At 37.5% G+C, this 23141-nt stretch overlaps 1 protein-coding gene and 1 long non-coding RNA gene across 2 annotated transcripts; both read left to right on the forward strand.

Annotated features, from left to right (window-relative positions):
• Nucleotides 1-10800: 10800 nt before the first annotated feature.
• On the forward strand, nt 10801-19138 carry LOC103511874. Its single transcript, XM_026825498.1, has 10 exons — nt 10801-10935; nt 11130-11309; nt 11943-12303; nt 14592-14728; nt 15456-15519; nt 15633-15787; nt 16580-16783; nt 18091-18280; nt 18624-18760; nt 19058-19138. The coding sequence occupies exons 1-10, from the start codon at nt 10801-10803 to the stop codon at nt 19136-19138; spliced, it is 1644 nt and encodes a 547-aa protein (XP_026681299.1).
• Nucleotides 19139-20441: 1303 nt separating this feature from the next.
• LOC113468529 lies at nt 20442-21414 on the forward strand. Its single transcript, XR_003392252.1, has 2 exons — nt 20442-20536; nt 21081-21414. It is a non-coding gene; the product is annotated as an uncharacterized LOC113468529 (long non-coding RNA).
• Nucleotides 21415-23141: the final 1727 nt, after the last annotated feature.

Genomic DNA, 23141 nt, shown 5'->3' on the forward strand with positions numbered 1-23141 from the left:
AAGGTCTTTTTTTTTACCAGGAACACGAAAATGGTGGTACAAATTTTGTCCAGAGAACCATAAAGCCAAAAAAACTGGTTTTTGGGGGATTTTTTTTTTCACATTTTCCCACACAAATGAGCTTTGATCTTGAAATTTGTCGCAACAACCTATGAACTCAAAGCGAGAAAGTTTTAGATAACACTTTAGTCGTTATTTTAAGACCGGTTTTAGCGTCACCTATGTTAAGCTACGCTGAGCAAGGCCAATAAATGGATGGGTGACTTGAACCTTATATTTGGAATAAAGGGAGAACGGGCTCTAGTCTTGATTTTAAATCATTACATGAAAGTAAAATCGAAAAATTAAATCAAGAATAATAATAATAAACAATATTAAACAAATTAGGTAGGTAAATAAGTACTGATTTTCTTTAATCACGATCGAATAAACTACGGGCTAAAAAATTCCCGGAGGGACGGACCCAGCTTGTTTTTTTTTTAATACGTATTCTGCAAATGTAATAGAAAGTCGTGTGATGTTCACACCAGATATTTTTTTTTTTTTTTTTAAACTTGGGAATGACCCGAACTTACTAAAACTTACCCAAAGATATTACTATGGTATTTTTCACTCAGAAATAACCCAAACTAACCAAACCTTACCAAATGATTGTACTATGCCTAGGTATTATTGCCTTTGTACTTCTCCTAACCTAACCTAACCTAACTTAACCTAACCTACCCTAACCTCATGGTGTGCGGGGCAAGCGCTCCCGCGCTCCTCAATCTGCTCAAATTGAACCCCGAAAAGATGATAATGATCATGGAGGTGCTGAATTGAGACCCGTTGACACTTCTTTGGTCAAATTTAACCCCGAATAAATGATCTTCTTAGGAAAGTATTACCTATAGGTATGTACCTACTTAATTGAAACCTATTGAATTTTTCTATTACCATTTCAGTAGACGAAAGGTAATGTTTTATTTGAACAAATTAAATATACAACTTTAAAACATAGTAACTTAAGATTACAAGCCAAACACCTCGTCAAATCTGTCTCCAGCTGGGCAGGTCCCCTCCACACTTGCCCCATTCCCGCGCTGGACGGCCAAACCAATCCTTTGGTAGAGGAAGGATTTTGTCTTTTCGCAGAGCAATGTGTGTGAAGGCAACTATAGCGCTTTCACTAAATTTTAAGCAGTGCATATTGCATACGCGACTAATTTGAAGGGACAAATTGTAGGTTTCTGGAAAAAAAAGTCTATTTTTTCAGCTTTAAGAGCAATTTTGCAATGAAATTACATTTCTTTCAAAAATCACTAGATTTTGACCTCAAATCACTAAATCACTTGTCAGTACATTTTGGCTATACTTAGTTTTCTCAGTGGTCAGTAGAAGAATTTTAGCCTAAGGTTATGTAATTGGTCTTATTGGGCCCAGTTTCATTGACTTGCTGCTTATTTTTTCTGTATTTTTCTCACTTAATTTTAGTAAATAACAATTTTTTTACAAGGGTTACAAGGGCTTATTGTTTGAAAATCCATTTTAAAAAGCATTTAAAAAACCATTTTCAAAATGTACATTTTGCATTTTACATTTCAAATTGGTTTTTAAAAAGCATTTTACATTTTGCATTTCAAATTGGTTTTCAAAAGCATTTTGCACATCTCTGGTACTTAGGTACCTAAGCAATCAGCCAATCAAAAGGTAGGTACTTTAAGTAAATAGGTAGGAAAATGACATCATTAAATTTTATCGGGACAGATACCAAGGGCACATGCAACATATTTTTGTTGTTGTTTGAAAATATATGAACAGATGTTAGATTTTTTTTTTTAACAAAGTAGGTAGGTAGGTGCTCCCATTTCATATAGCTCTAGTAGGTAGGTACTTAGGTAGATGGGAGTAGGTATTTGGATGTACTAAAGTAGGTAATAAAAAATCAATTAGGTATAAGTAACACAATATAAGTACCTACAGGTAATAAGTAGGTACCTAGCATAGGAAGTAGGTAGCATGTCCACTTAGCTCTAACCAAGTAATTAGACACACTCTTAACTTTACAATCTAAATAATGATTTATTTGTGGTGAAGCTGAGAGCCTCTCCATAAGTTTGTGGATATCTCAGCATTAAAAAGGAACACTAGGTACTACTATTTTCACCATTTCTATACTTTTTCCTTTTTACTCTGGTAATCTGGTAATACCGCTACTCAATTGTCCTGTATTGTTTTGTACAAAGCTTATGGTACCTGAGATCAATCAATGTGATTTCTCAAATCCAAGCATAGAGCCAAAAAAACTTCGACCCCACCGGGAATCGAACCCAGAACCTCCAGAGTGCAAGCTTAGTGTGATACCCACGCGACCACGGAGGTTGCTTCAGAGGTTGTTAGGTTTTCCAATACCATTTTCCCCCTTTACCAAAAAGTGTCGTCTATTTGGAGATGGCCGTTTCACTGTATTTCCTTTTTTCTTTGCCAGCCTAGTTAGTTTGGTTGGTAGCGCGTCTGGCTTGTAAGCGCTAAGCCGCGGGATTGATTCCGCCGGGAAGGATTTTATCCTGAACGGATAAGGTTTGTTCTTGGAACAGCTAGCTTTTTTCTCTCCTGTCTTCCTTCTCTCTTTGATTTCGGGACGTAATTCAAATTGGATGTGGCATTTTCGAAGGAATTAAATTCCAATATTGAAGACATTTTTGATTATTTGAGTACACTTGAGTGAAAATTTACTTAGTAGATGTGTTAAATATAAAGACCTAGGTGTTTGATTATAAAAATAGGCAATTGTATTGAGATGCAGAGATTCAGTTGTAAGTCTCAATGTACATAGCTAAAGTTACTAAAAAGATCTATGGTTTTCCTTTGAATTAAAGAAGTACCTCTAATGTTTTAAACAATCAGGAACAAATATAGTAGGTACACAGTCAACAAACAGTCAGGTAGAAAAACTTTAGAATGGACTTGAAGTTGATGAAACACCAAAGTTGAAAAAACACTTAAAAACAGCAGATGATTAGTAGGTGTGTCCAGTAATTAATTAGGCAAACACCTAACAAATGATTAGTAAATTAATTTAAAATACTACAAACATTAAAGTAGTAGGTAGTTGTGTTTTAAACAATGTGTATGTAACTGTGGAAGAAAAAAAATGTGTTTAAAAACTGTTGAACATATCAGACAAAAAGTGTTTGTCGGAGTAAAAACTACAATCTATTTTTTCAAGATAAGTTTGTGTTTAAAAACTGTTGAACATATCAGACAAAAAGTGTTTGTCGGAGTAAAAACTACAATCTATTTTTTCAAGATAAGTTGTGTATCCAGTAATTAATTAGGCAAACACCTAACAAATGATTAGTAGATTAATTTAAAATATACAAACATTAAAGTAGTAGGTAGTTGTGTTTTAAACAATGTGTATGTAACTGTGGATTTGTGGAAGAAAAAATGTGTTTAAAAACTGTTGAACATATCAAACAAAAAGTGTTTGTCGGAGTAAAAACTACAATCTATTTTTTCAAGATAAGTTGGAAGAAAATGTTATCGATAACACATGTCTCTACAATTTGATACTTTAATATTACAGAAACTATTGATAGCAAATTAATAGCACTTGAAAATGTTCTCTGAAGATAATATTGAGTGATAATCAAAAGTATAAACAAAAACAAACTGATCACAATTTTATCAATTATTTTCTAGATAAGATGTTTCTGCTATGAATGCATCTAACACTGCACAGCAACTAGATAATTTGATTATGAAACACTAAATTGATTTTGATTAAACTGTTCAATTTTTACTACAAAATTCCAATCATATTTTGATTAGATAAATAGGACTGGGTGCTGCTTTGTGTTACACAAGAGACCTCTTTAGAAATGATGAAAAGTGTTCTGAAGAGTTGATTTATCATAGTTTTTTGTCTATTTATTTTAGATAATGTTCGAAATTTAAAATTATCTTTGTTTCTGAATGAATTGCTAAATGTAGCGCAAGAAGTTGAACTCAGTCACTCCCGGAATAGAAAAAAAAGTAAAATTCACTACGATTTGATCAATGTCCAAATGATAACTGAACTAGCAGCTAGCTCCACTAGCTAAACTTGAAGATTGAGAATAGAAAAAAAAGTAAAATTTTATTCACTACGATTTGATCAATGTCCAAATGATAACTGAAGTAGCTCCACTAGCTAAACTTGAAGATTGTGTTGTTTGCTTTGAACATACCTACTGATAGTACGATGTACGATTCGCAGAACAAGGAGAGACCCCTACACAGGAAATAGGAAGAGGAAAATTGAAAATACATTCACATAAAACATCACACACAAATCACAAAAACACTTTTCCAAGACGTAGAAAATTTTATCACATTTTTCAAAATTTCCCTCCTCGATTTTTTTTCCAGATGATGTGAGAAGCTGGCACACTTCCCCTTGTTTTTCTCCTTGTTTTCGTTACCGGCGCGGGAGAACGGCAAAGCGCGAGATCGTGTAAACCGCCCCTTCCAGAGGAATGCGCATGAAATAAAGAGTTGATAACTTCACATCAATAATTTTGTTTGTTTTCTTTTTCGTGTTTGTCGCTTTTTTCCAAGTTTTTCATCGAAAATTTTCCGATTTTCACGGTAATTTTCACAGAAAGAAGGTTTTTTTGACCATATTTACTTGTGTAAGGACATTCCGTAAGTATTTAGGACACCACTATCTACCACGGATGGCCATTTGTATAGTTGCACCCATTTTGCGGCATTTCTGAATGAATTGCTAAATGTAGCGCAAGAAGTTGAACTCAGTCACTCCCGGAATAGAAAAAAAAAGTAAAATTCACTACGATTTGATCAATGTCCAAATGATAACTGAACTAGCAGCTAGCTCCACTAGCTAAACTTGAAGATTGTGTTGTTTGCTTTGAACATACCTACTGATAGTACGATGTACGATTCGTAGAACAAGGAGAGACCCCTACACAGGAAATAGGAAGAGGAAAATTGAAAATACATTCACATAAAACATCACACACAAAAACACTTTTCCAAGACGTAGAAAATTTTATCACATTTTTCAAAATTTCCCTCCTCGATTTTTTTTTCCAGATGATGTGAGAAGCTGGCACACTTCCCCTTGTTTTTCTCCTCGTTTTCGTTACCGGCGCGGGAGAACGGCAAAGCGCGAGATCGTGTAAACCGCCCCTTCCAGAGGAATGCGCATGAAATAAAAAGTTGATAACTTCACATCAATAATTTTGTTTGTTTTCTTTTTCGTGTTTGTCCAGTTTGTCGCTTTTCTCCAAGTTTTTCATCGAAAATTTTCCGATTTTCACGGTAATTTTCACAGAAAGAAGGTTTTCTTGACCATATTAATTACTTGTGTAAGGACATTCCGTAAGTATTTAGGACACCACTATCTACCACGGATGGCCATTTGTATAGTTGCACCCATTTTGCGGCAGCTTTTTTGCTTTTTTCAAGTTTTTCATCGAAAATTTTCCGATTTTCACGGTAATTTTCACACAAAGAAGATTTTCTTGACCATTTTTACTTGTGTAAGGACATTCCGTAAGTATTTAGGACACTACTATCTACCACGGATGGCCATTTGTATAGTTGCACCCATTTTGCGGCAAGTACCTGTAGAGTAGGGGCAGGGGCCGCAGGGGTGAAGAAAGCCCTACCTAGCTACTAAACCCGGGCCTAGCTTAGCTAAAAGAGAGTGAATTAATTTAGATTCACTTTTACCATTAACTCGATTGAAAAGATTAGATGTAGAAACACCTACTGGGTTTGATTTTCAAACAAATAGCTACTAAACCCGGGCCTAGCTTAGCTAAAAGAAAGTGAATTAATTTAGATTCACTTTTACCATTAACTCGATTGAAAAGATTAGATGTAGAAACACCTACTGGGTTTGATTTTCAAACAAATGAGCTAATCTAAAACACTCTCAAAAGACCTGATACTCCAAGCCAAACATTGAATTTTTCACTGCCCGAGCAGATAATGGGGAAAGATCCTACCAAGCTGAACTCCATTTAAACACCTTTTGGGATTCATGTAAGCCAAGTCATGTTTGAGAGCTATATCTTACCAATCTAAGTTCTTGTTTTACTGGAGCCTAGATCTGCTCTTCATTTTATAGCCCTTCATAATTTTGATCATTTTCATTATGAGGATCCTTGGTGTCAAATAAGGATCTATAAAATGGGGACCCAAAATCCAAAATCTACATAATATGTATTGCTACTTCGCAGGTAGGTACATACATATTATGTATGTACCTACCATATGATTCCTCTGCCCCGCAGGTAGGTACATATTATGTATGTACCTACCTGCGAAGTAGCAATCAACAAAAATAAATAGCCGATTTTCAGATTCCATGACTTTTCCAGGTCGCGTATAAACCCTGGATGATAGGGTTCGTTCTCGGAACGGCTGGCTTTCTTTTATCCTGTCTTCCGTCTCCCTTCGCTTTCGGGACGATAAGACCTTAGCAGTAACCTACAAATCTACATAATATATGTATGTACCTACCTGCGAAGTAGCAATCAACAAATTGGCGAATAAATAGCCGATTTTCAGATTCCATGACTTTTCCAGGTCGCGTATAAACCCTGGATGATAAGGTTCGTTCTCGGAACGGCTGGCTTTCTTTTATCCTGTCTTCCGTCTCCCTTCGCTTTCGGGACGATAAGACCTTAGCAGTAACCTACAGCCAAACTTTTGGACGCCAGCCTAGTTAGCTTAGTTGGTAGTGAGTCTGCCTTGTAAGCGCTAGGCCGCGGGTTCGATTCCCGCCCGGGGCGGAGACCTTAGCAGTAACCTACAGATCCCTCCATTAAATCTCTTAAAAATAGAAGAAAAAAGAAAAAAAAAAATACAAAAAAAAACTAGGTACCTACTTGCCCTAGTTAGCTTAGTTGGTAGTTGGTAGTGCGTCTGCCTTGTAAGCGCTAGGCCGCGGGTCGCGGGTTCGATTCCCGCCCGGGGCGGATTTTATCCTAATGGGATAATGTTCGTTCTCGGAACGGCTGGCTTTCTCCTGACACACTATAGTTTTAAAACGACAGACAGCCTAGTTATCTTCTAGCTACCCTCGAAGGGTAGAGCCTAGGGATTGCAATGCGGGATCCCGCAATCCCGCAATCCCGCGGGATCCCGCACCTTTTTCCAATCCCGCAATCCCGCAGTTTTTTTGATTGGTTCTTTCATTTTGGGTTGATGACTCATTGCTGCCATATCCATCTGGATGAACCATACATATTCAGTAGGTACCTACCTACTTTGATACATCTTCCTTTTTCCTTGTTTCGAAAAAGAAAAAAGACAAAAAATCTATCTTCTACCATAGTGTCTCTTAGAATTAGCAGATAAAGAATCAAAACATCTCATCAGCCAGCCCAGTTGTAGGTCGCGGGTTCGATTCTTGCCCGGGGCGGACTTTATCCTACTCAGATAAGTATGGTTCGTTCTCGAAACGGGTGGTTTTCTTATCCTGTCTCTTTAATTTCGGGACCTTCATTGTTACAGAGTTCCTCTATCAAACCGTTTAAAAAAGGCGTTCTCGGAACGGCTGGCTTTCTTCTATCCCGTCTTTTTTCTCTCTTCGCTTTCGGGACGATAAGACCCTCTTGGTGAAAAAAAAAAACCAAGTAAGTAAATAACTAAATAACTTTGTTCATTCAACAGACAAGTAAATAGGCACCTACTCGAATCGAATTCAGCAAAGCACGCTGTAGAGTTCATAACTCAACATGGAACAGATTATACCCCTCTGTCTACATTATTCAGGCAATCTAGACTGAACTGATTATGTAAGCTTGAACTTGACTAGGTACCGAATTCAATCAGGATTCAAGGATTAGCACAGGAGCCAATGTCAGCTAGTAGACACTTGACAGCATGACAATCAGTAGACCCAGGTCATTGACCTTTTTATCTACTAGTGGTTCACGGAATTGGAGAACTCAAACAAAGGACCCTACTGACTACTGGGGACTCCAAAGGTTCATGTCCCATACATAAGTGAAGGAAAAAAAATTAATTTAATCAAACAAACTGTACAAGACTTATTGTTAAACATAGGTACTTACAAGCAAAAAGATTTTTTTTTTAAGAGGTTTGACAGAGGGAACTGTAACTGCTAGGGTCTTATCGTCCCGAAATCGAAGAGAGAAGGAAGACAGGATAAAAACTTGTGAACAAATTTGCCTTATGTGTCACAATATTGTCCCATACATAAGTGAAGGAAAAAAATTAATTTAATCAAACAAACTGTACAAGACTTATTGTTAAACATAGGTACTTACAGCAAAAAGAAAATTTAGTATGCTTTCCAACTGTAGAAAGTTTGTTCAAAAAACTGATATAGGTACTTAGGTACCTAAGCAATCAGCCAATCAAAAGGTAGGTACTTTAAGTAAATACCTAGGTATAGGAAAATGACATCATTAAATTTTATTGGGACAGATACCAAGGGCACATGCAACATATTTTTGTTGTTGTTTGGAAATATATGAACAGATGTTAGATTTTTTTTTTAGCAAAGTAGGTAGGTAGGTGCTCCCATTTCATATAGCTCTAGTAGGTAGGTACTTAGGTAGATGGGAGTAGGTATTTGGATGTACTAAAGTAGGTAATAAAAACCAATTAGGTATAAGTAACACAATGTAAGTACAGGTAATAAGTAGGTACCTAGCATAGGAAGTAGGTAGCATGTCCACTTAGCTCTAACCAAGTAATTAGACACACTCTTAACTTTAAGTAAGTGGGTAATAAGTAAGAAGGTAGTTACTTAAAAAGAAATGGTAGGTACTTGTGCAGAAGTCATGTCCGTGGAATGTTGCTACCAAAGGAACTGGCACAAACAAGCAGTGACCAGTGTTATTATAGGGTTAGTTAATTAATACACCCATATCTTATATTTTAAAATCAAGATCCATTCACATTTCACACACTGATCGCTCTATCTTCTGAACCACAACACCTAGACAGCTGAAGTTTGGAAGGAATATTCCTTTTATGGTCTAGGTGTGCAATAAGAAAGGATTTTGCGAAAATCTAAACTGATCCTGAGATATGATCAATTTTCGATCGCTAAAACCAACAAGTTTGGCCATGCCTCGGGATGAACTAGCGGGATTCCGGAGCAAAGCGACGGAATTCAGCTAGTAAATTCTATATTTTTATTTTGACTTGACTAAGACTACCAATCTCCATATCAAAAGTTAAACATAAACATGTTAACTACTACAGCAAAGACTTAAAAAAATTGTATAAATAAAATCCTTATTTTACCCACCAGGCACCCGAAGAGTCCAACATCACTGAGGAAGAGAACACAGTGGACACGGTGAATCACTACGGGGAGAACAACGGAGAAACGGAGCCGTAGGTGTATACATTCCTAGTTTCAAGATGCCTTTCAATTGTTTTTCAGTTACCTAAGTACTTAGGTATGAAAAAATAACCTCCCAAATTTAAGACTTTGGTTTCTTTCTCAAGCCTTTGAAAGAAATTGTGCTTTAATCATTTGGGTACTTAAGTACAGGTAATAAGAAGGTACCTAGCATAGGAAGTAGGTAGCATGTCCACTTAGCTCTAACCAAGTAATTAGACACACTCTTAACTTTAAGTAAGTGGGTAATCCGTTCCAAACGTTTACCGCCGACCATTTGGCGTACCACAACCAGCGGTTCCAGTAAAAAGCCGCCATCGGCCTTTCATTGTGATCCTACTGAAAACGTGGTAGTTTTTGAAGTGGTATGTGGCAAATTCAGTAAATTGGTACTTCTCTCATTGGCCCAATCAAGTCTGCAGCTTTTGAATAATGGGCCACTTTTACTGGACGGATTGAGTTGAAACTTGGTGGATTTGTGTATTTTAGATGACAATGGGATATTCTCTCAGAAATTTTGAAATTTTATGAAATTCATTGGCCCAATCAAGTCTGCAGCTTTTGAATAATGGGCCACTTTTAACTGGACGGATTGAGTTGAAACTTGGTGGATTTGTGTATTTTAGATGACAATGGGATATTCTCTCAGAAATTTTGAAATTTTATGAAACCTTTTTTGGTCGTACCACAGAAAGAATTAGGTATTGGTAAATTCTCTTGCTTTTAGAATATTAGATATTTGCATACTCGTATTTGTATTGTATACCTATTTCTCTGTGCAAACGACGTATTTCTTGTATCTACGAATATTATTTTGTAAATAATTAACAGACGTTTTCTCAAATTTAACTATGTATTTTTTGAAAGCATATCCATAGATTTCTATGTATTAGATTTGAAGTATCCAATTTATTCGATTCATTTATGGGCGGGGTCACAATCATAGTATACACTCGGTTTACTGTGAACTCTTGGATTTAAGCAATTTGATTGGCTGAAATTTTTGAATCCAACCAATCAGATTAATCCAATAGTTAAACTTGAACCGTATAGTTAAACCGATTTTTTTTTTTTTTTTTTTTTTTTTTTTTTTTTTTTATCGAAGGGCATCCACTCGTAAAATTCTGTAGCCAAAACCAAATTTCAGCCCAAAAGCGATCACCCTAGGGCTGATTGAGGGCTGACGAAAAACGCCGACCCCGTCTGTACACGGGAAAAGGCGAAGAAGAAGAAAAAAAAAGCTGTCTATTTCGCTGAGAGAAACAATTAAATAATGTACCTACCTATTTAACAAACTGCTCTAAATATAGAGTTGACAAACGACGCAGCATACAATTAATCTTTGGACATTTTTCTTTTTCTGTATGTTCTTCTTTATATTGAGGGTCAATAATTCAAGTTGAGTAGTAGATTTCTTACCGATGGCCATCGAATCCGGGATCCTCTGTATGGCAAATAATTCTATTCATTGTTTTATATTACAGCAAGCCGTGGCTGCTGCCGCAGCTGCAGTCAACAACAACGCCCTCTACAATCAGTACCAGCAGAGTTTGGCGGCTCAACAGCTTCAGTTGCCGTTCCAAAGAAATCAAATATCAAACTAAAGACTAAAGTTACCACCTACTCGATAACAGTTACTTGAGGCCTTTTTTTTTCATCACAGCATTTCTTGTGCCTCTTTCGCAATCAATTTCCACATCTCAAAGTAGAATCCAGGACCTAATCTACATCTGCCTATTTCTATTCTTAGGTGATCACCGAGGCAAGCAAGGGAGACACGCGCGCTGTCTATCTACTCGATCAAATCCGCAAGTACAACTCAGTGGCAGCCTCCAACACCGTATACGTAGCATTACCCAGCACCAGTGCTGCCCTGTCCACAGCAGCAGCTCAGAGTGTTATCCAGGAACAAATACAGCAGCAAGGTTCGGTCATTAATCCTTGTATAAAATAGTTAGGTACCTACTTTTATGAATAACTTACAGCCCGTACATACTGAACGAAACCTTTTTTTTTTGTGAGGCGTGTACAATTGAATATTAGTGTGTTCACATTGCCAATGAAGAAAACTTGTAACTTTGGACGAAGAAAAATGTGTTCAGTGTGAACAGGCTGTTACCCTCGGAACTACAGGCTCATATTAAAGCATTTGTTTCTAAATATGCTCAGAGACTATGCCCGAACGTTCTCCAAGCGTTCTCAGAGCTCAAACACTTTAGCATGAAGCTGTAGTTTATAAAGTTATGAAATAGGTAACTACAAACCTTATTACCTTTATATGATACAATGGATACACGTTCCGGTTTTGATCTTATCCGACTCGAGTTTCGTCCATCCCCGTGGACTTTTTCATAAACTCAACCATCTATTTCACATTTAGTTTGTGTCCTCATCAATTGTGAAATCAAATATCAAACTAAAGACTAAAGTTACCACCTACTTGATAACAGTTACTTGAGGCCTTTTTTTATCACAGCATTTCTTGTGCCTCTTTCGCAATCAATTTCCACATCTCAAAGTAAAATCCAGGACCTAATCTACAACTGCCTATTTCTATTCTTAGGTGATCACCGAGGCAAGCAAGGGAGACACGCGCGCTGTCTATCTACTCGATCAAATCCGCAAGTACAACTCAGTGGCAGCCTCCAACACCGTATACGTAGCATTACCCAGCACCAGTGCTGCCCTGTCCACAGCAGCAGCTCAGAGTGTTATCCAGGAACAAATACAGCAGCAACAACAGCAGCAAACCAAAATGATACGCAAATGTATTGTACCAGGATGTCACAACCATTCAGAAAATGGGAAACGTCTCTCATTTCACCTGTTTCCAACTGATGAAACCCTACGTCAAATCTGGATTGATTGGATTCATTCCTTACCAATTGATGATGATTCTGATCTACCCGATGATTTTGAAGAAGGTAATGTTGTCGGAAAATTTTCTGTGGTTTAGGGTACTCTTAGTTGTAGGTGTATACATTCCTAGTTTCAAGATGCCTTTCAATTGTTTTTTAGTTACCTAAGTACTTAGGTATGAAAAAATAACCTCCCAAATTTTAGTAAGACTTTGGTTTCTTTCTCAAGCCTTTGAAAGAAATTGTGCTTTAATCATTTGGGTACATCAAATATCTGATATGTGTAGAGATTTAGGGAGGAACGTACATTTCCCTGTACATTTTTCCAAAGGACTTTACTCACAGTTTTATTTCTTCTTCTTTTCTGTAGGTCTTAGTATGGATGAGCTTATATGACAAGTTCCTCATGATTTTACAAATCACATCTAGAATTACTTTATTTACAGCTTTCTTTCAAGTGGCAGGGTTCTCCTGGAGGAGCTCTTCCACCCAACCACTGGGCGTAGTGTTTCATTTTTATCTCTAAGACAGAATGTCCAATATAAATTTCTCAAGTACTACCTACTTAGTTTTTTAGTTACCTAAGCACTTAGGTATGAAAAAATAACCTCCCAAATTTTAGTAAGACTTTGGTTTCTTTCTCAAGCCTTTGAAAGAAATTGTGCTTTAATCATTTGGGTACATCAAATATCTGATATGTGTAGAGATTTAGGGAGGAACGTACATTTCCCTGTACATTTTTCCAAAGGACCTTACTCACAGTTTTATTTCTTCTTCTTTTCTGTAGGTCTTAGTATGGATGAGCTTTTATGAGAAGTTCCTCATGATTTTACAAATCACATCTAGAATTACTTTATTTACAGCTTTCTGTGAGGTTGTTAGGATTTCCAATACCATTTGCCCCCTTTCACCAAAAAGAGTCGTCTATTTGGAGATGGCCGTTTCACTGTATTTCCTTTTTCTTTGCCAGCCTAGTTTGGTTGGTAGCGCGTCTGCCTTGTAAGCGCTAAGCTGCGGGTTCGATTCCGCCGGGGAGGATTTTATCCTGAACGGATAAGGTTTGTTCTTGGAACTTTATTTACAGCTTTCTTTCAAGTGGCAGGGTTCTCCTGGAGGACCTCTTCCACCCAACCACTGGGCGTAGTGTTTCATTTTTATCTCTAAGACAGAATGTCCAATATAAATTTCTCAAGTACTACCTACTTAATAAGCATTAATTCTAGCTTGAAATTTTTTCTTCCTAAATGACAGGTCATGTGTGCAGTGCTCACTTTAGCCCAGAAGATGATTACGTAGATGGAGAAGACCTAGATGAGTACAAGCCCCGTAACAATTTGTCCATAAGCATTAATTCTAGCTGAAAAGTGGGCAAGAAGATTAAGTGAAAAGTGGGCGAAGTCGTATTTATGGGTATTGGGATGGTTGAAGGTGAAAGTTGAGATATCGGTGGTGAGGGCAATTTCAATGAGAATGAGAGGTTCGAGGAAGAAGTTGCGATTGATTGAGTGTGAGGACGGAGCAGGAATGGTACAGTTGGAGAATTGAATAAAGTAATACGATGATAATAAAAATTGTAAAAAATTAATTCTAGCTTGAAATTTTTTCTTCCTAAATGACAGGCCATGTGTGCAGTGCTCACTTTAGCCCAGAAGATGATTACGTAGATGGAGAAGACCTAGATGAGTACAAGCCCCGTAACAATTTGTCCATCCCATCTATTCATCTCCCTTCTGCTGCTGCTTCTACATCCAGACAGGTAATAACAAAGATGAAAAAGAAAAAAAAAAATGCTAGAAGGAATATTAACAATGGAGAAAGCTAGCCATTCTGAAAATAAATTTTACCTTTCTGCTAATGATAAAGTTTGTCTCAGCCAGGAATCAAACCCATGATATAGCACTTTTTTAGTTACCTAAGTTGTTAGGTATGAAAAAATAACCTCCCAAATTTAAGACTTTGGTTTCTTTCTCAAGCCTTTGAAAGAAATTGTGCTTTAATCATTTGGGTAAATCAAATATCTGATATGTGTAGAGATTTAGGGAGGAATGTACATTTCCCTGTACATTTTTCCAAAGGACTTTACTCACAGTTTTATTTCTTCTTTTCTGTAGGTCTTAGTATGGATGAGCTTATATAAGAAGTTCCTCATGATTTTACAAATCACATCTAGAATTACTTTATTTACAGCTTTCTTTCAAGTGGCAGGGTTTTCCTGGAGGACCTCTTCCACCCAACCACTGGGTGTAGTGTTTAATTTTTATCTCTAAGACAGAATGTCCAATATAAATTTCTCAAGTACTACCTACTTAACAAGCATTAATTCTAGCTTGAAATTTTCTCTTCCTAAATGACAGGCCATGTGTGCAGTGCTCACTTTAGCCCAGAAGATGATTACGTAGATGGAGAAGAACTAGACGAGTACAAGCCCCGTAACAATTTGTCCATCCCATCTATTCATCTCCCTTCTGCTGCTGCTTCTACATCCAGACAGGTAATAACAAATATGAAAAAAAAAAAAATGTTAGAAGGAATATTAACAATAGAGAAAGCTAGCCATTCTGAAAATAAATTTTACCTTTCTGCTAATGATAAAGTTTGTCTCAGCCAGGAATCAAACCCATGACATAGCACTTATGAGACTGACTTGACTTTGATCTTGAAATAAATAAAAGAATTTTGATTGTGTTAAGTATACTTTAATGTTTGTCACAATTGCTGTTCCCTAATTAATACACCCATATCTTATATTTTAAAATCAAGATCCATTCACATTTCACACACTGATTGCTCTATCTTCTGAACCACAACACCTAGACAGCTGAAGTTTGGAAGGAATATTCCTTTTATTGTCTAGGTGTGCAATAAGAAAGGATTTTGCGAAAATCTAAACTGATCCTGAGATATGATCAATTTTTGGTCACTAAAATCTCCATAAGATTTGAGTTTCGTTTATGTTTTTAGTTTGATAACTATGCAGCTAATAGGGAGCGTGCAATGCGACCATATTTTTATTATTTTCTACAAGTTTGGCCATGCCTCGGATTGAACTAGCGGGATTCTGGAGCAAAGCGACGGAATTCAGCTAGTAGATTCTATATTTTTATTTTGACTTGACTAAAACTACCAATCTCCATATCAAAAGTTAAACATAAACATGTTAACTACTACAGCAAAGACTTAAAAAATTGTATAAATAAAATCCTTATTTTACCCACTAGGCACCCGAAGAGTCCAACATCACTGAGGAAGAGAACACAGTGGACACGGTGAATCACTACGGGGAGAACAACGGAGAAACGGAGCCGAAGAGGAAAACATGTTGGTTGGGACACATACTTCGTAGAAATTGTCTCCAGAGAAGAATAATGGAAGGAAAAATCGAGGGAAAGAGAGGAAGAACAACGGAGAAACGGAGCCGGAACCTGATACTGAGGCAGAGGGCATGTCGGAGGCTGCGGAACCTATGGAGGAGCCATCGGACGAGGAAGATGAAATGCCTCTCCAGGCGAGGATCAAAGAGGATCGGATGTCTGATTATGATCCAGATGAGGTGAGAATTGTTTTTATTCTAAATCTAATTTAAATCTAAATAATGATTTATTTGTGGTGAAGCTGAGAGCCTCTCCATAAGTTTGTGGATATCTCAGCATTAAGAAGGAACACTAGGTACTACTACTTTCACCATTTCTATACTTTTTCCTTTTTACTCTGGTAATGCGGAGGGCGAAGTTACCAGGAGATGAAAGAAGATGCGCAGGACCGTGAGAAGTGGAGAAAACTCGGTTGATACCTGTCTTTTAGACAGATTTACAATTATATGTATATACATAATGTTTTTTATATATATTACATATATGATTACGTAGGTATATAGGTAATAATAAAATAAATAAATGATAAAACAAGTAAAAAAAGCGAGATACAATCGTGGTGGAGAAGAAGGGGGGGGAATGCTATAATGTAGAGCGAAGTACATAATATAATGCATAACATAACTTCTCACTACTATGTTCTACCGTACATGGTTCGTATAGTACAACTTTTCCCATGTAAAGTTATAATAATATAATAATATATTTTGTGTATTACTTAATAATAATACATAATAATAATAATATTTTTTGGTGTTCGTAGGTTGATCCCTTACGAACCTTAATTTCTTAAATTATAATAATTAAATTTAAATATAAACTTATAAATTTTCCAGTATATTTTTACTTTCCTTATCCTATAGAAAGGAAAGTAATGTAATCGGGTCAAATTTTCGATGGTCAGATTTTAGTGCCAATTAAAAAAAGAAGAAGAAAAAAAGAAATGAATATCCTGCCTCTTTCTCCCTCAGGACATGGAAGAAGATGACGATGATGATCCTAGTTTCGACCCGAGTAACCCGGCCACCAAGGCCATCAAACCAGTAACAGGAGGCCGTGGCCGTAAGTCCACCCGATATTCTGAGTCCCGTTCTACGCGATCTAAGGAACCGAAAGCCAAGGCCCCGCCCAAGGAGACTGGCAGGAAGAACAAGCGCAAGTCTCAGCCGAAAAAGGTAAGCAAATGGGTGGAAAGTTTGAAACCGAGTAAAAATATAGAAATGTTGGGAAAAGAGAGATCAAAGAGGAAGGAAAAGAGAATTAGGAAGGAAAATAATAAAAGCACATTGGTATTGGAAAGTAAAAAGAAAGGAAAAGGGAGTAAAAAATGGAAGGCTGGGGGACCTTAAACAGGGAGCAGACCAGTGTTTTGTTGTGGGACTATAAATAGTGATCAGAGCAGCCAAATCCTAACCACATTGGCTCGCTGGAGGTTTCAGAGGGTTTATCATGCTTCAAAGCATGTCAAACTCGAAATTTATAGAGGGCCATTTTTGATATTTGTTGAACATTGGCGGGCCGCAGGTATTCACCCCCCTCCGTCCCCTCTAGTAAAAAAATTGTTCTTAAAACAAAATCATGGGATTCTAAATGGGTGGAAAGTTTGAAACCGAGTAAAAATATAGAAATGTTGGGAAAAGAGGGATTAAAGAGGAAGGAAAAGAGAATTAGGAAGGAAAATGATAAAAGCACATTGGTATTGGAAAGTAAAAAGAAGGAAAAAGGAGTAAAAAATGGAAGGCTGGGGGACCTTAAACAGGGAGCAGACCAGTGTTTTGCTGTGTGACTATAAATAGCGATCAGAGCAGCCAAACCCTAACCACATTGGCTCGCGGGAGGTTACAGAGGGTTTATCATGCTTCAAAGCATGTCAAACTCAAAATTTATAGAGGGCCATTTTTGATGTTTGTTGAACATTGGCGGGCCGCAGGTATTCACCCCCCTCCGTCCCCTCTAGTAAAAAAATTGTTCTTAAAACAAAATCATGGGATTCATTTGTTTTTCTTTTTTTTAGAAGTTTTATTGGGTTACGATAATTTTATTCCAGCGTGCTAGTGATTTCAATCCAAATTTTTAGTAAGTAGGTACTTAAAGTAGGTATCATTTTATTAGATACGTTTACCAAGAAGTACTTTTTAACTTAATTTTGTTGTTGTTGTTGTTTTCAAATGCTCGGAGTTGACTATTAGGTCATTTTCCCTAAAACTTAATTTTGTTTCAAAGATTAAAGTAACAAAAAAAAAAATAATAAAAAAAATGTCTCCTTGTGAAATATTATTTATTTAATATTAGGGCCAGGCGGTGCAGACTTCACAATTTGACCAGGCGAGCCGCCAGTTTGACATGCATGCTTCAAAGGAAAAGCACAGGTCCTCATGATTGTCGACTGCGGTTCAGGAGGGGCCAAGTACTCTTGGCGAGAGGCCATCAACCTCCCCTCGGTTTAGCTACACAACAACAACAACAATTGTTATTCTTCCAGGTAACCAAGAAACCGACAAAGCGAGAGCTGAAATTACGTGAGATCGAGTATGACTCTGAAGATCCGGAGGAAGAGAATAACCAGAACAGATCCAACAAACAAAAAACACCTTCTGCTCCAGCAGTGCCAGAAATACCAGAAAGTATTATGCTTTCCCTCAATACGAGTAACTCGCGTATAACTGCTCTCAGTAAGTACTGATAATAGTAAGTGAGTGAGTTACGAAAATGAACTACTCACTCAGTGAGTCAGATCACCAACTCCCTGCTTCAAAAAAAAGTTCATTTTTATATTTTTTGCTGATCTGGTCAATTTGTTCTTTTTTTTTCCATTTTTGAAGTCTTTTTCCTTTCTCTTATGTGCAATTTTTACACTGATGATGCCAGCAATGGCGAAACATGTCCGCCTGTCTAAATAAAATAATTTAAAAAAACCTCCCCCAACTGTGAAGAGTATAAGTTACTGGTGTTCTTCTTTTCAAAGTCACGTCAAAACATATCGGTATGTTAAAATCAAATGTGTTTGTTTTTCAGCCGAAGAGATTGAGAATTGTCACAAGATTATCAAGGAGAAGAACGAATTGCTGAACAAACTGAATCTGAATATCAATGAACTGAGTTCTAAACTTAAGTATTTCACTCAGAGCGAGTTCAGCATAAAACTCACCTCGGTAAGTAAGATGGATTACCTACTGGAACTTGGCCTGACGCACTGCCGTGAGCTTAGATTGGCAACCAAAAAATGTCTGAAGTTCAAACTCAACCATCTATTTCACATTTAGTTTGTGTCTTCATTTATTGTAAAATCAAATATCAAACTAAAGACTAAAGCTACCACCTACTCGATAACAATTACTTGAGGCCTTTTTTTTTCATCACAGCATTTCTTGTGCCTCTTTAGCAATCAATTTCCACATCTCAAAGTAGAATCCAGGACGTAATCTACAACTGCCTATTTCTATCCTTAGGTGATCACCGAGGCAAGCAAGGGAGACACGCGCGCTGAAAGAAGAATCGTGGTTTGCATTCAGATTGATGGGGGCAAGTGAAAAAAAACAGTAAAATGAGTGAAAAAAACCATTAATGATCATAAAAGTGACTGTCAAGTTGATTATTCGTACCTCTAAGATTCCATGTCAAAACAATTTTTGCGCTGTCAAAATCGTACCACGTGACCGAAAAATGACGCTCAAAATGAACGGTTTTTCGCGTGTTCACAAATGCAGGAGGTATTTAGTTCAAGGTGAATAATGTCATTCTTCCTCTTCCTCGGTTTTTCGAAAGAAGAATCGTGGTTTGCATTCAGATTGATTAGGGCAAGTGTGAACACCAGTAAAATAAGTGAAAAAAACCATTAATGATCATAAAAGTGACTGTCAAGTTGACTATTCGTACCTATAAGATTCCATGTCAAAGCAATTTTTGCGCTGTCAAAATCGTACCACGTGACCGAAAAATGACGCTCAAAATGAACGGTTTTTCGCGTTTATCTCGGAAGATTCAAATCAAATTTACTTTAAAAATAATAATAATAATAATAAACTTACTTTTTTATATTGATTTCATTTCTGACTTCAAAAATATAGATAGGGTTCCAATTAAAAACCAAAGTTGACCTTGAAGGGGACCTCTGGTAAAATTCCAGAGGTCACCATTAAATGTTGAACAAAAAGTGAGGAGAATCGGCGAAAACACGAATTTTCTATCTTCATTAGTTTTCAAGATATTTGAATGTATCGTTAATTTTTGGACACCCTTTTTAGATATTTTATTTATTTATTTATTTTTTTTTAAGAGGTTTGACAGAGGGAACTGTAACTGCTATGGTCTTATCGTCCCGAAATCGAAGAGAGAAGGAAGGCAAACTTCTCAGAGGTAGGTTGAACACGTAGCATTACCTAGCACCAGTGCTGCCCTGTCCACAGCAGCAGCTCAGAGTGTTATCCAGGAACAAATACAGCAGCAACAACAGCAGCAAACTTCTCAGAGGTAGGTTCAACACGTAGCATTACCTAGCACCAGTGCTGCCCTGTCCACAGCAGCAGCTCAGAGTGTTATTCAGGAACAAATACAGCAGCAACAACAGCAGCAAACTTCTCAGAGGTAGGTTGAACACGTAGCATTACCTAGCACCAGTGCTGCCCTGTCCACAGCAGCAGCTCAGAGTGTTATCCAGGAACAAATACAACAGCAACAACAGCAGCAAACTTCTCAGAGGTAGGTTTAACACGTAGCATTACCTAGCACCAGTGCTGCCCTGTCCACAGCAGCAGCTCATTAAGACCGGTGCAACGGTTGGCGGAATTTTACCGCTTTTTGGCGGTTTTCGGTGTAATTTAACAATATCTCGGGAACAGCACTCGAGTCAGCAATCTCAACAGGCACAGCAGCAGGCCGCAGCTCAACAGCAGGCACAACAGCAAGCCGCCGCAGCTGCAGCACAACAGGTGAGTAGATCCTTTTATTTCCTTTTATTATTAATATAGTGGTCTGGCTGGGGGACGTTAAACAGGGAGTAGACCAGCTTAGTCTGGCTGGGGGACTATAAACAGTGAGTATACCAGCCTGAATTTCCTATGCTAAAGAAATAGCAAAGGTTGAATCGAAGGGCATCCACGCGTAAAATTCTGTAGCCAAAACCAAATGTCAGCCCAAAAGCGATCACCCTAGGGCTGATTGAGGGCTGACGAAAAACGCCGACCCCGTCTGTACACGGGAAAAGGCGAAGAAGAAGAAAAAGGAGCTGTCTATTTCGCTGAGAGAAACTATTAAATAATGTACCTGTTTAACAAACTGCTCTAAATATAGAGTTGACAAATGACACAGCATACAATTAATCTTTGGACATTTTTCTTTTTCTGTATGTTCTTCTTTAATATTGAGGGTCAATAATTCAAGTTGAGTAGTAGATTTCTTACCGATGCGATGGTGACCATCGAATCCGGGATCCTCTGTATGGCAAATAATTCTATTCGTTGTTTTATATTACAGCAAGCCGTGGCGGCTGCCGCAGCTGCAGTCAACAACAACGCCCTCTACAATCAGTACCAGCAGAGTTTGGCGGCTCAACAGCTTCAGTTGCCGTTCCAAACGTTTACCGCCGACCATTTGGCGTACCACAACCAGCGGTTCCAGTAAAAAGCCGCCATCGGCCTTTCATTGTGATCCTACTGAAAACGTGGTAGTTTTTGAAGTGGTATGTGGCAAATTCAGTAAATTGGTACTTCTCTCATTGGCCCAATCAAGTCTGCAGCTTTTGAATAATGGGCCACTTTTACTGGACGGATTGAGTTGAAACTTGGTGGATTTGTGTATTTTAGATGACAATGGGATATTCTCTCAGAAATTTTGAAATTTTATGAAACCTTTTTTGGTCGTACCACAGAAAGAATTAGGTATTGGTAAATTCTCTTGCTTTTAGAATATTAGTAGCACCAGTGCTGCCCTGTCCACAGCAGCAGCTCAGAGTGTTATCCAGGAACAAATACAGCAGCAACAACAGCAGCAAACTTCTCAGAGGTAGGTTCAACACGTAGCATTACCCAGCACCAGTGCTGCCCTGTCCACAGCAGCAGCTCAGAGTGTTATCCAGGAACAAATACAGCAGCAAACTTCTCAGAGGTAGGTTCAACACGTAGCATTACCCAGCACCAGTGCTGCCCTGTCCACAGCAGCAGCTCAGAGTGTTTTTTTTAAAAGCATATCCATAGATTTTTATGTATTAGATTTGAAGTATCCAATTTATTCGATTCATTTATGGGCGGGGTCACAATCATAGTATACACTCGGTTCACTGTGAACTCTTGGATTTAAGCAATTTGATCGGCTGAAACTTTTGAACCCCACCAATCAGATTAATCAAATAGTTAAACTTGAACCGTATAGTTAAACCGATTTTTTTTTTTTTTTTTTTTTTTAAGAAGTTTGACAGAGGGAACTGTATCTGCTATGGTCTTATCGTCCCGAAATCGAAGAGAGAAGGAAGACAGGAAAGGAGAAAGTCAGCCATTCCGAGGACGAACATTATCCCATCAGGATAGAATCCGCCCCGGGCAGGAATCGAACCCGCGGCCTATCGCTTACAAGGCAGGCGCGCTACTAACCAAGCAAACTAGGCTGGCAGAGTTTAAACTTTGATTGTGGGTCCGGTCATTAATCCTTGTATAAAATAGTTAGGTACCTATTTTTATGAATAACTTACAGCCCGTACATACTGAACGAAACCTTTTTTTTTTGCGATTGTCACGCGTTTTTTTTTTTTTTTTTTTTTTTTTTTTTTTTGTGAGGCGTGTACAAATGAATATTAGTGTGTTCACATTGCCAATGAAGAAATCTTGTAACTTTGGACGAAGAAAAATGTGTTCAGTGTGAACAGGCTGTTACCCTCGGAACTACAGGCTCATATTAAAGCGTTTGTTTCTAAATATGCTCAGAGACTATGCCCGAACGTTCTCCAAGCGTTCTCCAAACGTTCTCAGAACTCAAACACTTTAGCATGAAGCTGTAGTCCCAGGTCTTTAGTATTTAGATTATAAGAATATTTGATTCGCACAATTGACGAGGTTTTCTGGGTCTCAAAAGGAAAATCGAGCTTTGAGTAAAACCAGCTTCAAGTTGTGGTTATGTACCGGGTTAGGTTAAGCTTGCATAGATTTTTTACTTTCTAATTTTTCCTTTATTTTATTTTTCCTTTTTTTTTTACTTTCTAGTACTACAGTATAGCGGAGCTATACTACTTATACTAGTAATGAAAGTATTTTTTTTCTTTCTTTTTTCAAGTCGTAGCATATCCTAACCCAGTACTTAACCACAACCTTAAGTTTTCGATTTCCATTGAAAAATATTGGGATAGGATTTTACAAAAACTTGTGTATCTTGATGAATAATGGAGATATCAACATGATTCTTTTTGCAACTAGTTCTTAACAATACTTCTTCTTTGGTTTTTATTATTATTTACTTTGAAAAAAAAAAACGGTTTATATTGCCTGAAACAAAGAGAAGGAAGGGATGGCTTGTGTAGCTCTAAATAGAGCAACCAAGCACTGGACT

Source organism: Diaphorina citri, unplaced genomic scaffold (genome assembly GCF_000475195.1).
Source record: "Diaphorina citri unplaced genomic scaffold, Diaci psyllid genome assembly version 1.1 scaffold761, whole genome shotgun sequence".
NCBI lineage: Eukaryota > Metazoa > Arthropoda > Insecta > Hemiptera > Psyllidae > Diaphorina > Diaphorina citri.

Excerpts from the sequence above, each read along its gene's own strand:
- LOC103511874 (XM_026825498.1), top strand. The coding sequence starts at position 10,801 with ATGGCCATCGAATCCGGGATCCTCTGTATGGCAAATAATTCTATTCAT. Across the intron at positions 12,304-14,591 it reads ACCCGATGATTTTGAAGAAG|GCCATGTGTGCAGTGCTCAC; the intron begins GTAATGTTGTCG and ends CCTAAATGACAG. Across the intron at positions 18,761-19,057 it reads TCAGCATAAAACTCACCTCG|GTGATCACCGAGGCAAGCAA; the intron begins GTAAGTAAGATG and ends TTCTATCCTTAG.